Source organism: Chelonoidis abingdonii, chromosome 4, assembly GCF_003597395.2.
Source record: "Chelonoidis abingdonii isolate Lonesome George chromosome 4, CheloAbing_2.0, whole genome shotgun sequence".
In the NCBI taxonomy this organism is placed as follows: Eukaryota; Metazoa; Chordata; order Testudines; family Testudinidae; genus Chelonoidis; species Chelonoidis abingdonii.
Genome location: NC_133772.1, coordinates 103939124 through 103955290, shown reverse-complemented (window position 1 = coordinate 103955290; position 16167 = coordinate 103939124). Strand labels below are relative to the sequence as shown.

Genomic DNA, 16167 nt, shown 5'->3' with positions numbered 1-16167 from the left:
TTGAAGCTTGTGCATGTATGACCTAAAACGCTTGCTTAATGTGCTTGAAATTGATTGGAGGAAGGTTAACAAATATGTAATGAGGAAATGTATAAAAACACTGAAGTAAACAAGGCCCAAATTGGAGAAACAGCAGACCAGAAACTGAACGAAGAGAGAGATCAGAAGAGGTGACCACCATCAGAGTATAGGAAAACTTCCAGGTGCCCTGAAACGTGGTAAATTGGGACTCATACCCATATATGTTCAGACAGTACAAGTGACAATTCTGTCTGAAATTGTATAAATAAAAGCAGAAATTCATTAAGCCTAAATTGGCTGGACTCAGTTTCCCCATGTTAAATCCCAACAGGGTCCATTTAATATTTATTTTCAAAAAAGGGCAAAATCTTCAGCCACATTTATAGAAACATTTAATGATAATGCTATTATGTTTTAATCATGATTGAAGAAAGGGAAATTTAAGTGAATTACAAACCATACATTTTAAACAAGTATTAGAATGTAAATGTTTTCCTGAAACATATGCCCAAAAGAGAGATCTGCCCATCTGCTTACTATAATTTTAACTTCAACATCACTTACAGCAGTTTTACATAGATTTTGTTGAGTGGTAGGAGTCAGACATGCATGAATATCCTCCTGTAGCAGCCTGGTTTAAAAATATGGTCATCCGCAACTCATTGGCAGCCGAACAAAAAACCTCTCTTTCAATCTTTTAGCCTTTGGACAATTCTTATATATGCTTGAGAACATAAGAATGGCCGAACTGGGTCAAATCAAAGGTCCATCCAGCCCAGTATCCTGTCTACCGATAGCGGCCAATGCCAGGTGCCCCAGAGGGAGTGAACCTAACAGGTAACGATCAAGTGACCTCTCTCCTGTCGTTCACCACCACCCTCGGACAAACAGAGGGTAGGGACACCATTACTTCCCCATCCTGGCTAATAGCCATTAATGGACTTAACCTCCATAAATTTATCCAGTTCTCTTTTAAACCCTCTTATAGTCCTAGCCTTCACAATCTCCTCAGGCAAGGAGTTCCACAAGCTGACTGTCCGCTGTGTGAAGAAGTTCTTTTTGTTTTAAACCTGCTGCCTATTAATTTCATTTGGTGGCCTCTAGTTCTTATATTATGGGAACAAGTAAATAACTTAGTGGAGGGCAATGAAAATGATTAAGGGACTGAGGCACATGACTTATGAAGAGAGGATGAGGGAACTGCGCTTATTTAGTTTGCAGAAAAGAAGAGTGAGGTGGGGATTTGATAGCAGCCTTCAACTACCTGAAGGGGGGTTGCAAAGAGGATGGAGCTAGGCTGTTTTCAGTGGTGGCAGATGACAGAACAAGGAGCAATGATTTCAAGTAGCAGTGGGGAAGGTCTAAGTTGGATATTAGGGGATTTTAATAAGGGCAATAAGATATTCTCCGTCTTGATTCTCTATCCCCTTTTTAATGATTCCTAACATCCTGTTTGCTTTTTTGACTGGCCACTGCACCACTGCGTGGAACGTCTTCAGAGAACTATCCACGATGACTCCAAGATCTCTTTCCTGAGTAGTTGTGGCTAAATTGCCCCATCATATTGGTATGTATAGTTGGGGTTATTTTTTCCCAATGTGCATTAGTTTACATTTATCCACATGAAAATTCACTTGCCATTTGTTGCCCAATCACTTCGTTTTCTGAGATCTTTTTAAGTTCTTCACAGTCTGCTTTGGTCTTAACTATCTTGAGCAGTTTAGTATCATCTGTGAGAACTTTGCCCACCGCACTGTTTACCCCTTTCTTCCAGATCATTTATGAAATAAGTTGAATAGGATTGGTCCTAGGACTGATCCTTGGGGAATACCACTAGTTACCCCTCTCCATTCTGAACATTACCATTTATCTCCTACCCTTTGTCCCTGTCTTTTAACCAGTTGCTCATCTATGAAAGGATCTTCCTCTTATCCCATAACAACTTATTTATGTTAAGAGCTTTGGTGAGGGACCTTGGTGAGCTTTCTGGAAATCTAAGTACAACTATGGTCCTTGGATCCCCCTTGTCCACATGTTTGTTGAAACTCTAATAGATTAGTAAGACATGATTTCCCTTTACAGAAACCGTGTTGACTTTTGCCCAACAATTTATGTTCTTTCTATGTACATGACCTGAACATTTTATTCTTTACGATTGTTCAACTAATTTGCCGGGTACTGATGTTAGACTTACCAGTCTGTAATTGCCAGGATCACCTCTAGAACCCTTTTAAAATATTGGTGTTATATTAGCTATCTTCCAGTCAATGGGTACAGAAGCTTGATTTAAAGGACAGGTTACAAACCATAGTTTAGTAGTTGCGCATTTCACATTTGAGTTTTTCAAAACTCTTGGATGAAATGCCATCTGTCCCGGTTAGGCAAGACCTGACTATGCAAATTCGCACTTACAGAAAAAGACTGGAAAAGGGCAAATATAGTGCCCATCTATAAAAAGGGAATATAAACAACCCAAGAAACTACAGACCAGTTAGTTTGAAACTTCTGTGCCAGGGAAGATAATGGAGCAAGTAATTAAGGAAATCATCTGCAAACACTTCGAAGGTGTGTGACAGATCCCAAACCAGTAGGGTACAGAAGTCTGGTAGAGGGCAAAATATACTGGTCACTGGATGAGTAGTTTTCTGTTCCCTGAGTGACCAGAGCGGGGGCTGAACTAAAGTAATCAGGAACCTGCTAGAACCAATTAAGGCAGACACGCTGATCAGAAACACCTGTAGCCAATCAAGGCAGGCTGATCAGGGCATCTGGTTTAAAACAGAGCTCACTCCAATCAGGTGAGGGGGAGCCAGAGGAGAGGAAAGCGCGTGTGAGGAGCTGGGAGCAAGAAGGCGCAAGGAGCTGAGAGTGAGAGGGTGTCTGCTGGAGGACTAAGGAATACAAGCATTATCAGAGCACCAGGAGGAAGGTCCTGTGGTGAGGATAAAGAAGGTGTTGGAGGAGGTCATGGGGAAGTAACCCAGGGAGGTGTAGCTGTCATGCAACTGTTACAGGAGGCTCTATAGACAGCTGCAATCCACAGGGCCCTGGGCTGGAACCGCAGGGAGTAGAGGGTGTGCCCGAGTTCCCCCCAAACCTCCCAACTCCTGATCAGACACAGGAGAAGTTGACCCAGACTGTGGGGAAGATCACTGAGGTGAGCAAATCTGCCACAAAAAGCGCAGGACCCACCAAGGTAGAGGAGGAACTTTGTCACAGTGGTAAGGTGATAGGGAATAGCCAGCATGGATTTGTAAAGGACAAATCATGTCAAACAAATCTGATAAGCTTTCTCTGATAGGATAAAAAGTCTTATGGATAAGGGAAAGCGGTGGATGTGTATACCTAGACTTTAGTAAGGCATTTGATACAGTCTTGCATGATATCCTTATCGATAACTAGGCAAATACAATTTAGATGGGCTACAATAAGTGGGTGTATAACTGGCTGGATAAGCGTACTCAGAGAAGTAGTTATAATGGTTCCTAATCCTGCTGGAAAGGTATAACAGAACTGGGGTTCCGCAGGGTCTGTTTTGGGACGGCTCTGTTCAATATCTTCATCAATGACTTTAGATACATTGACATAGAAAGTAACACTTAAGTTTGCAGAGGATACCAAACGGGGAGGGATTGCAACTGCTTTGGAGGACAGGGTCATAATTCAAAATGATCTGGACAAATGAAGAAATGTTCTGAGGTAAACAGGATGAAGTTTAACAAAGACAAATGCAAAGTGCTCCACTTAGGAAGGAAAATCAGTTTCACACATACAGAATGGAAGAGACTGTCAAGGAAGGACGTACGGCAGAAAGGGATCTAGGGGTTATAGTGGACCACAAGCTAAATATGAGTCAACAGTGTGATGCTGTTGCAAAAAAAAGCAAAAATGATTCTGGGATGCATTAACACGTGTGCTGTGAGTAAGACACGACAAGTCATTCTTCCGCTCTACTCTGCACTGTTAGGCCTCAAACTGGAGTACTGTGTCCAGTTCTGGCACCACATTTCAAGAAAGATGTGGAGAAACTGGAGAGGGTCCAGAGAAGAGCAACAAGAATGATTAAAGGTCTTGAGAACATGACCTATGAAGGCAGGCTGAAAGAATTGGGTGTGTTTAGTTTGGAAAAAAGAAGACAGAGGGGACATGATAGCAGGGTGTCATCAGGAGGAGGGAGAAAACTTGTTCACCTTAGCCTCTAAGAATAGAACAAGAAACAATGACTTGAAACTGCAGCAAAGGGAGGTTTAGGTTGGACATTAGGAAAAAGTTCCTAACTGTCAGGGTGGTTAAACACTGGAATAAATTGCCTAGGGAGGTTGTGGAATCTCCATCTCTGGAGATATTTAAGAACAGGTTAGATAAATGTCTATCAGGGATGGTCTAGACAGTATATGGGTCCTGCCATGAGAGCAAGGGACTGGACTCGATGCCCTCTTGAGGTCCCTTCCAGTCCTAGAATCTATGAATAAGCCAGAAATATGATTTTCGAGTTGAGGAAATATTTGCGTAACATACGGGTATACGTTTCCAACTTATGCAAAATTCGAGTTATGCAACGCTTTCTGAAACGGAACGACTGTGTAAGTCGGGAGGCTTCTGTAGTGGAAAATTCTGCCTTCAGATACATAATTACTTTGATTCATAGCAGACAGAAGATTAAAAAAACCTAAAAACAACCCCTTTCCACAACCTTCTATGCAAAGAGTCCTCTGCAGTGGTATACAAGAGACCCAGATTAAATACCAAGTCTTTCACTCCCTTAGCCAGAAAAGGAGAGTGTTGTTTCAATAGGTACTATTTAAACTGAGTAGTCAGAAGATTCTAAAGGCATCTTACCTGGAATTTCTAACTAACTATAGAATGGTAGGTGTTTGTGACACCAACAGAGAAAGAGAGGACATCAGTCCATGCATAGTTTTTTTGTGTTTGTTAGTTAGTTTAACATTCATTTTCTTTACATACTTACAGCAAGCAAGCAGGAAGTTTCCAAAAAGTTTTATGAACACACTGGCCACAAATTTATCTGAAACATAACAGAACATTCCACAAAGTATGTCTAGTAATTTCTATTACAAAAATAACATTGTACCATAGGTCATAGATGAAATAGTCACTTGCTGAGAAAGGTAGCCAACTGTCCTGTACACCTCCTACAGCTGAACAATTGAGACTGATTAACAAATTTAAGAAGCCTGTATATACACCCTTCTAACCGTAAATATATAACAGCAGTCCTTTCGTGGTTGAAGGGGAAGAAAGTTTAAAAGCCTCTAAACAAAAACGCAACAACAGTTTTATATTTATTATATTTAAAAATACTGTGCACAATATTTTAAAAAATTCTAAAAATGTTATTTGTCAAATAAATGTGGAAGTTCCAGCATGGCATTGGGGAGCACAGGACACTGGCTGCACAGAGGTGGGAGATGACTGTTCAGTCCCCCATCCACCTCCCCGGACACAGACTCAGGGGTGAGACTGCACCCAACCCTCACAGCACAAGGACCAGGTCTGCCCGAGAAACACCCCAGGACCCTGTCCCTCCATTCCAGGTGCACCAGCTGTGGGCAGGCAGACTCAGCAAGGTAGGATCCAAGTGTGTAGGGGCTTACTGTGGGGGGATCCAGGTGTGGACTGAGAGGGTTTGTGTGATCCAGTCTAGGTGCGGGCAGTTCAGTGGGGGACCCAGGTGCAGCGGACATCTGGCTGCACAGGTGCTTGTTGGGGGGGTTATGGGTGCAACAGTAATGGGACTCTGCAAAGGGGTGGTCCAGGTGAAGGTGATTAGGGATCAGCAGGGGGGTCAGTGTGAGGGGGCTGGAGCTCAGCTCAGGGCCCTGAGTGTGGGAACTCAGTAGTGGATCCAGATACTGGTGGAGTGGGGCTCACTGGAGTGGGGATCCAGGCGTAGCTGGTTGGGGCTCACTGGGGTGGGGATCCAGGTATGGGCGGCTCATTGTGGTGGTCCAGGTCCAGGGGGAATCGGGCTCATCAGGGGGGGCTCTGAGTGCAGGGGGGTGAGGCTCAGTGGGAGGGAATGGGTATGAGGGGATCTGGATACACAGGATTAGGGAGATGGAGGACCAACTCCCTGTACAAGGATCCCTCCTCCTGCAGCTGAGGAGCCACGGGTGCAAGAAGTGGGGGGAGGGTGGGCAGAGAGTTTGCAAAGATTCCTCCCTAGCCTAGCAAGAACTAGCAGGCGAGTGTTCCCCAGACCCACCCCCCACCTCACAGTGATTTTACCTCTCTGCTGGCTGTCCTGGTCACCCAAAACATACAGCTGGGGAGGGCTGCATGACTGCTCTTGTGGCTTCCCTTTGCTTCCCTTTTCTGCAGGGAAGCAAAGAAATCTGCAGGGGACAAATTCTGCACATGTGCAGTGATGCAGAATCCCTCCAGGATTAACAACATCTAAGAGATGTAGGAAAAGAAGAAAGCACTATGCTCTTCCAAACTGAACTTCCACTCTGCCAGAGAATCCTCTTACACTTAGATCAGTGGCTCTCAAACTTTTGTATTGGTAACCCCTTTCACACAGCAACCCCCCTAATAAATTCAAAACTTTTTTATATTTAGCCCTATTATAAAAGCTAGAGGTGAAGTGGGGTTTGGGGTCGAGACTGACAGCTCACGACCATCCACATAATAACCTCATGACCCCTACCCTCGGTTTGAGAACCCCTGACTCGATGATCCTGCTGGAGGTATATATGTCAGTTTCAGAGCAACTTTGTGCCAGTAATGCAGTACAGCAAAGGACATTTTCAACTCGACACAGCAAGATTGTTTGCACCCAAAGTAATAGGCACCCCTCAATTAGGTTTATTACTGAACTTTGTTAAAAAGCATAACTTCAAAGTGAGTATTTTTGTAACTACACCACTTTGTCGAAGATATTTCATGAATATGAAGGCTTTGTTCATGTTAGTTTGGGAGTCTCAAGAAATTGGCAGTGACTTCATATTGAATACTGTATTTCAGAAAGTACTGTATATACTCAATCATAAGCTGGTTCATTTATAAGTCAACCTCCGAAGATCAATAAGTAAAAAAGGAAATTTTTTATAACCCATCGATAAGCCAAGTCTACAATTCAGGGGTCAGCAAACTCTGGCTCCCGGACCATCAGGATAAGCCGCTGGTGGACCAAGATGGTTGTTTACCTCAAGCTTCCGCAGGCATGGAAGTAAACTTAAGTAAACAAAGTGTCCCAGCGCACCAGCTGCTTACCCTGACGCGTCGGGACAGCAACTAGCTGGGAATTTTTTTTGGGGGGGGGGGGAAGGGGAGGAAGCTGGGTGTCAGGGGAGTAACCTGTGACCACCCCTCACATGACCCCACCTCTAGCCCGGGACCCTCACACTCTCCTCATCCCTTCCCACCTTATCTGGGGAGGGTCAGGGGAAAATGTCTCTGACCTGGCTGGAGCTGCTCTGGCGAGCTGGGCAGTGCGGCCACAGCCTGCTCCAGCGGACCAGACCGAGTGATGTGACCACAGCATGTTCCAGCGGGCTGGGTCAGGTGGCAGACCCGCAGTATGCTCCAGTGGTGTGGCCACAGCCTGCTCGGGGGGTTGGGGCCAAGCAGCAGGGCTACAGCCTGCCAGCCCTGGAGCTGAAGCTGCTTTGGAGACTGTGGGAAAGCAGCGTGACCAGAAGTGGAGAGACTCTGGCCCCGTCTCTTCCCTTCTGGCTATACTGCCTCTCCTTGCCCACTCTGTTGGGGGGGGGAGGAGGGGCTGTGTCCCATCTCTCCCTCTCTTTACCCATTCATAAGCCGAACCCCTTCTCTGGTGCTTCCCTTTTTACTAAAAAACTTCAGCTTATGAACGAGTATATACGGTAGTCCATTTATAAAATGCGGATTTTAATTTTTCATTAAAAAATTTTTTAAATGCCATTCAAGAACAGCAAATATAACCTTAAATTAATGGGAAGTTCCGAGATACAACATCCAAAAGCTCTACACATTATATAGTGACCAAAACAACAACTAATTGACCAAATATGTTTCTGATATCATATTAAGTGAAAACCAGGAGTACACTGACCAAAGCATTCTTGTGGGACTAACGTGTAGCACAACTACCTTAGACACCGTAAGTTAAAATTATAGAAGGCATAAACGTACCACAAAATTTAATTCTTTCTATATAATTAGATATTTTAAACAAAGAGGAAACCCTACCAGAGAACAAAAATTAAAAAAGGGATCCGGAAAACAGAAACCCTTCATGTGGTTGCATATGTGAAACAATCACGCCATTGAAGTATACTAGTAAGAGCAATTTAAAAAAAACAAATAAAAAGTTGCAATATCTGTACATAAATCTACTTAGCCTTGTGGGCAGAGTAACTGTGTATGTTTCTGAACATACCAAATAAATATTAAAATTTAAGTGCAGTTCTATGTAGAATATATCTAAAAATAATATTGTAAAATTGTGTATTTAGAGTCCCAGTTTCCATGCAAAATGTATATAATTTACAAGTAAAAATAATTTTTTTCCTAAATGCTAACTCTGATAACTCTACCTGGGATTCAAAATTCTAGATGGCTTTCCCCCCCTTTTCTTCTATCATCACTAAAAATAAAGGATCTGAGACCAAATGATGTGTCCCAGCTGCCTCCCATGTGTTTGTGAAGGTGAACCTGTCTAGAACTTTGTAAACAACTGATGCATAAAGGAGAAAACAAAACAAAACAAAACGCTCATTCCCTCATATTAAACTGGCTGTGCAGTGCTAACAAGATTAAAATATGTAAAAACTAGCACAAAAGAAAACAAATACAACTCTGAATATACATAAAGAACAGATCTATTCATAAATAAAGTGCCACTTTTTAACCACAGAAATGAATGTTAATACTTTATAAGTTAGTTTAAAGAACAGTTTAAAAAAGGGAAGGGGGAGGGGGAAACTTAGCTTAACGAAACTCATCTATACACCATTTAACAAAATGGACTGAACTAACTTACCTTCTTATCTTCTTTTACTTTGTGAGTTTTCTTCTTCATTTTTTTGTCATCTAACTCTTGATCTGAAGTGATAGCAGGGTTATCAATGCCACCTTTCCAGGTTTCAACTGGAGACAGAAGTGGATCTTCTTCACTTCCACGATGTCTTCCTTTTCTTTTTGTTTTCGATGTGGTAAAAGGCTCATCATCACTTGCATCTGAATGTGTTCTCCTGTAGTAAGATTTTGCTTTGCTAAATAGTGTCTTGGATTTATATTTGTATTTTGATGGCCTTCTTTCCCCATGACTCTTTGATATTCTATCAGAAAATCCATTTTCTTCATCTCCTTGGGCATTTACAACAAACGAGTTTCGAATTTTAATAATACGATTCTGACTATCATCTGGAACTGCATAGATATCATCAGTGAAACCTCTGTGTTTAAAAATAGTGTCAATAGGTTCTGCATAATTATCGGATTGGTCTGAATCTTCTGGTGGTGCCAAAGGCACTCGAGAGGATTGTTTCCTTGGGTTTTTACCAATGCCAGCCTCAATTGTTTTCAGAAGGTTTGGATCCAGTTTTTTCACATTTGCCTTAGGTACAAGTGGCTTGGGTTTTATAGGAGGAGGTACTTTGTGGTTGCGCTCATGGTCATGACAGTTGAGTGGTGTGCTATGAACAGGATACTCATTTCCTTCCATGTCTAATCGATTTTTTGAACGATCGCTAGGTGTCGGGAGCAACTGCACATCATCTCCAATTGGGCTGTAGGGGGGTGGTGCTTCCGTATCATCTTCTGAATCCGGGTAGTAATTATACACAAGAGAATTTCCTCTGGGAGACTGCAGGAAAACATCTTCACTTGTATGTGTTGATTCTCTGGTGCTATCAGACATATAGGAATTTTCAATCATGTTTTTCTTCTCTAATACATCACTGAAGAACAATGTGAAAACCTCAGTCTGACGATGATACTGAGATAAAGAATATAAAGCTGTAAATTTAGCAGTAATCTCTGTTGCTATATGTTCTCCTTCAGTCATTAATTCTTTGATAGCTTCATTCTCAAAAAAATCTGCCTGGCTATCAGTTACAGCCACCAACTGGACAGGAATAGTGTCCTGTACTTCTGAAAGAAATGCCCGAAGCATTCCCATGGATGCCTTCCTTTTAGCAGAATAAACTAGTATATACCCATGAACTAGTTCATCTTTCCTTACACCAATTGAAGAATGGTATGATAAGATTGTTATCTGTATTCGCCTCCTTTTTTCACCTATAATTTTATCAAGCATTAAAGAGTTATTCTGGCCAGCCTGAGCAGCACTACAGTAGTGAGAGTCAAGGAAGGGTGAAAGAATAAGATCCACACTAAATGGATCTCCACACATGGCACACATCACAATTCTCAAGTCAGCTTCCGATAGATCTTTAATGGTGGGAACTGGGCTTACAACATCCAAATTGTGTTTAATTGCTTCCAACACTCCCCTTAGAGCTTGCTTTATTTGAGCTTCATTAAATTTACGTGGATACGTACCAGCAGGCACATCTACAAAAGGACACTGCAACTTATTGGCTAATTGCTGACCTTGGTGTCTCAGAATAGGTAGGTTTTTGCTAATGCTATCTCTCTGATTAGCCAATATTAACGTAAATGGAAGACTAGCCATATACTTGTCTCTCCTTATCTGAGATGCTTCAGCCCTTATTTTTCCAATGCATTCTCCAATAAAATTGAGGGATTCAATAGTGTTAAACACACAGAAAAATCCATGTGGTTTAAAGGTAGAGGTCCATAACTGACTTAAAAGGTAAGGTGACTTTGCATCAACTGGCCTAAGATCTAGTTCATATATTTTTCCATCTAAGGCATATTCATCATCAGTGGATTGTGTCCGAATCTCATTTGCCAACTCTTGCGCAAGACCATCTTTACCCAAAATGAAAAGATTAACTTTATCAATATTGGCTCTATCATGGTACAAATTTAAGCGACCATGGTCAAGCTGCAAAAGACTATTGGCAAGTAATTGCTCTACTTTAATGTCCATGCAATTTTGGCCACTGAGACAAGTTTCTTTAGTGGGATGATAAACAAATCCTATGTGTTTAAGAAGAAGAGATTCTCTATCAGGTGCAAGTTTCTGTAAAGCTTTGTATCTAGGCTCTTCACTCAGAACTGCATGAATTTCACTCATTTTATCTGAACTGGGTGTTGCATTAAGATCTAGGTCATAGAACAGTTCCGAATGTTCAAAAAGCATTTCCTGAAACTCCTCTTTGGCTTTTTCAACTATTTCCCTCTGATGCCTGCTATATACTTCTTTACTGTCCGCTTCAGTGATATATTTGAATGCTTCATCCTCCATTACAAAGCACATAACTTCTTCCCATGGCTGCCCAGGTGAAATGAACTGTATTTTCTCAAGAGTTTTTTTGAACTTCTCCTTCATTTCAACCCTCCTCTTCTCAGATATAAGATGCTGTACATGGTTTTGATAAACTTTTTCAGCTTCTAATGTACTGAGAAGGTCAAATGGTATCCTCCTATCGTTCACTTTGTCTATATGGTCAGTTTCATCCCACGGTGTTTTTTCTAACACAATAAAACAAAGTTGGAAGTCTGGTCTTTTCTCCATTAACTTCAGGGCTTCTGACCAGTTCAGGTGTTCAATCTCATCAAGGTTTGACAGCAATGTGTTAAAAGCTCTTGGTAGTGTATTAATATATTCTTCTCTTCTTTTTCTTATATGTTCCTGTTTAAGCAGCTCTATGTGTTTTGAAAACGTATTTTTGGCCTTTTTTGTTCCTTCCAAATGTATGTACTCCTCATAATCAGGATGATTTTTCAGTTTATTACTAACAATTTTCCAAGTTGCATGATAGTCTCTCACAGTTTGCACAAGTTTTTCAAATTTATCTGTTGCAGTAACAACAAGTTGTCTCTGTGTCTTATAGGCATCCAGATATGGAATTATTTTAGGTTTGCCACGAGTTTTATCCATCATTTGTACCAGTGCAGTAAAACATGTCTCAACATTGATATTGAATCTTGCTGATGTTTCCACTACCACAAGGTTCTTTTTATTTGAAGCAAATGCCTGAACCTCTCGTAGATAATGATCCACACATTCATCACATTTAGTTGCTGCTATTATTATAGGTTTTTTAGATTTTGAGAGCTGGATATAGAGATTATTCACAAATTTAAGTTGATCATCGAATTTCCTATTGCATCCTTGGCTAACATCAATGCATAATAAAAAGCCATCTATGTTCAATTTCCCTTCAGGCATTTGTTTTTGCTCAAAGTCTTGCTCCAAGCCTAGCTGATCTGTGCAAATGTACATTAATTTTTCTGCTGACTGCAATTTGGAGGCAGCTGCCCGTTTTATATATGGTTGTAAATTCGTACTCCGATGAGGCAAGAAAGTCTGATCATCAATGAACTCAGTCTGTTCAATTACATGAATTTTGCATTCTATTCCGTCCTCACTGCTTTGTGTTACGTCACCCCAGTACAAAAAGTGATCATTATTAACAACTCGTCCTCCAAAGTCAATTGTGCTAAGCACAGAGGTATGCTCAGGATAATATTCATCTGCTTTCGAACGCACAAACCTATTGCACAAACATGACTTTCCAACTCCACAATTACCTTTGTCTTTTTCAGTTCCAGATAGTCCAACCACACTAATAGCATAGGATGGAGGACGAGGCTCTTTGTTTTTAGCCATCATAACTTTCTTCTCGTCCTTCTGCACTCATCAAGATAACTCAATGTGGTTTTCATTCTGAAAAAAACTCTTCAAATTAAAATTGTATATCCTCGTCTCCAGGATTAACTTTCAGTTTTTCTTGTTTCCTCCATCACCAGGAGAGCTTACATATTCAGGATTAGGTGAATCATCATCCTAAAGAGAAAAAAGTCATTTTTAAAAAAGTTGACTATGGTTTCATTGAATATTTAAGATACAAAATAAATAAGCAAAAGTAAATCAATTTTAATTTTAACTAACAAATATCATATTACAAATGCCCTTTTCGAGTTAGGAGGAAATTTTATAAATAATACTTTAAATTAAAAAACATTTGTAGTTCAGACTTCACCCTTTTATATTATTTAAAGCACCAAAACGTAAACTTGTGTCTGAAAAAATTTCAACTACTGTTGTTAAATTAACACTTTAAACTACTCTAAAAGATGAGAGAAAAATAAATTCTGTAGGGTTTTTTCAGGTTGTTGGCTCTGTACATTTGGCAGCACTTTACACATAATCAGTTCCATTTTTTCCCTTGTTCATTTTTTTTTGTTTAGTTGCCTTGTGGTATGTGAAAGGCAAAAAACAAACACTGAATTCTCACCTAGATAAAAACAATACAAAATATATTTCTATAGAACTGATGCTGTACACACTTATGAATCTCTCTAATCATGTGAGTAGTTCAACTGAAGTTAATAGGACTATTCATATGAATAAAGTTACATGGATGGGTTTGGGTCTTATGTTTGTAAAATTCAAGTCCTACTAAAAGTAGCAGGAATCTGCATGATATTCCTTGAATACTTATTTCAGTAAAGAAATGCTTAAAAATAGAATATAAAAACAAAAACTTGGTAGAGTAACTCAGGAGTACATACACATACCAAAAACTAATGTTTGCTATTTTTTTTTAAATGGACTAGATTTCATAGTTGACAGCAACCCCCTTAAGCAGAACAAGTCACTAACAAAGCATAGAAGAAAACAAAATGTTAACATCCAGAATGGGCAATTACAAAATAACCTTAATACTGAAATACACACAATCTCAAATTTTTTACTTGGTACCACTCACATTGCTTCCAAGAAAAATAAAGGTTTAGAATTTGTTGTAAACAAAAAAAAATTTTTTTTAAACGAACATCAAATATAATAAGAGTTACTCCAGGTTCACAATGGTGTCCCTGAAACAATAATATGGCACAAAGACTACCACTAACTTTTAGCTTTCTTAACAGATCATCTATTTAATTTAGAAACTATGACGTTATGGGGAAAGAGGAAAGAGGGGAGTACATTAGAATAGGTAGTCTATTCTAGTTATGATCTGTTTTGACAGACTTCTGGGAAAACAAGAGGTATCAGATGACATTGAAGACTTGGTAGGACTACTGCTCGATTAGAGTACCACCCATACATTTGTACAGATGTAATGACTCATTAAATAAACATCCAATTGTGCATCTATAAGCAACCAAATGCAAAGAAACAAAATTGGAATTTTAACCCACCTAAATTTTTATCTGAATTTTGCAATCAGACTTAATTATAATTTGGTCTTTCTTTATATTATCCGAAGAAATCCATCAACAATAGTGGATATGAATGATGTGATTCCCAGAAAGCTTCTTTAGGGCTTGTGTACACAGGATGTTAATACACTGCAAACTAATGTGCTGTAGATTTGCACCATGGCTTGCCACACAGTAATGTCTCATACAGACAAGCTCTTAGTTTAAAAAAAAAAAGTTGGCATAATACATTTCCAAAACCTGTCAAAGTTTAGGTCAAGACTTTTAAAACTGATAGGCAAATATTAAAATTTATCTACATTTGAAATCCTAAATTAAGATAAGGCAAATAAGAATTTATTGTAAACAGATTAAACTGATGTCATATGTTCAAGAAATTATTTTTCATGGCTTTATTTTGTAAAACAAACGTAACACAAACACAGCTTTTCATTTGACATCCACAGTAGAAAGAACTAAAACTGAGCTTCAAATTGATGAGAAGCAAAATACTTACATGTACCATCCATTGTCATGATACTCACTTAAAATTTAACAGCTTTCACCTACAATGTTTTCTCAGCTATGCTGCTATTACTAAAATGGGTAATTTTAAAACCAAATACATTTCATTAAAAACAAAGAATTTAAACTCAGCTTGATTTCTACATCACAGTGAGTTTTTTTGGTCACAAGAGGCAAAACTACTATTATGTATTTTATTATGCTAGATATTATTTGCCAACAGTCTCAGTCAGAAACATGTTCAAAGAGAGTAAAACAATGTAAGATATTGTAAGTTCCTTCTTCCTAGGTTTTTCCCTGCTCTTACAACCCAGAGAATGCAGGGCTAAAACAAAATGGCTCTCTCAGCAAAGACATTTTAGCAAAAATAAATCCTTTGGGAACATAGTATTATCTATAGTAATATAAACAAAGTTTATTTGTTTGTTTTTTAAAGTAAAACACATTATAGTGGCATCATTCACAAGATGAAAATTAGACGGTGAGTCAACATTTTCATTATAAACTATTTTCTGTTCATCACAGTCCAGTAAAAATTTGCTGTGAACTGAAAGTTGGAATGTAAAGTCTTGGCCAAGAAGGTCTGATTCACTGATTTGTTTCAAAATACACCATCAATTTGAAATCCAGTTAGTTGAAAAAAAAATAGTAAACAGTAATTTTGGGTACTATAACTACAAATTTAAGGTTTTACTTTCACATTCTCCTTTTTGATTTTTAAAAATATTTCCCTTGTGGCTGTAAGATGGCATAAACAAGACAAAATGAATAACACCAAAGACTGATATCAGCTGCAGACAGAATACTGTCAAATGAGAGAAACAAACACAATAGAAAAAACAATCTTCTATGTTTTTGGTTATAACAAACTTAGAATTACTCATAACTCTAGCACATAAATGTTTTCAGACATAAATGATTTTTCATTTGATGTATCCACTTTAATATATAAACTGTACACCAATTCTTTCCTAATCATCTCCTCTGCTTTTAAGGAATCTGGGTTCAGAAATCAATATCAACTTTCAAGCTGTACAACTGAGAAGACAGTAAGGAAGTTATTCTAAAAGAATAAACACTTAAGAACAAGAGGAATTAAGAGCAATTTCAGCTAGGAATAACAGAATGAAATTAAGGAAAGAAAAACAGTTTTGCTGAGTTGCAGTGAAAAGTTCCTGACAGGGGTATTAGACTGATGCAACATCTACACCTTTCCATGAAAGATCTTCATCAGTTGGAGCATTAACAAGACGGACAAAGGAAAAAAATTGTAAGGAAGGTTGGCATTAGCAGGAACATGAACTACATGACCCAGCAGTTCTTCTTCCATCTCATTCATATGTATATATAGCTATACATAGATACACAGATATC

At 39.3% G+C, this 16167-nt stretch overlaps 1 protein-coding gene across 5 annotated transcripts in view; it reads right to left on the bottom strand.

The window, feature by feature from the left end:
- ARHGAP5 (Rho GTPase activating protein 5) overlaps nt 1-16167 on the bottom strand; it is an 81402-nt gene that overhangs the window by 58533 nt on the left and 6702 nt on the right. For all 5 annotated transcript variants that reach the window (XM_032791686.2, XM_032791690.2, XM_032791685.2 and 2 more), the window contains one exon: nt 9008-12907. In XM_032791686.2, the coding sequence (XP_032647577.1) occupies nt 9008-12733 (3726 nt within the window). In that variant the 5' untranslated portion in view covers nt 12734-12907. The remainder of the gene's footprint in view (nt 1-9007; nt 12908-16167) is intronic.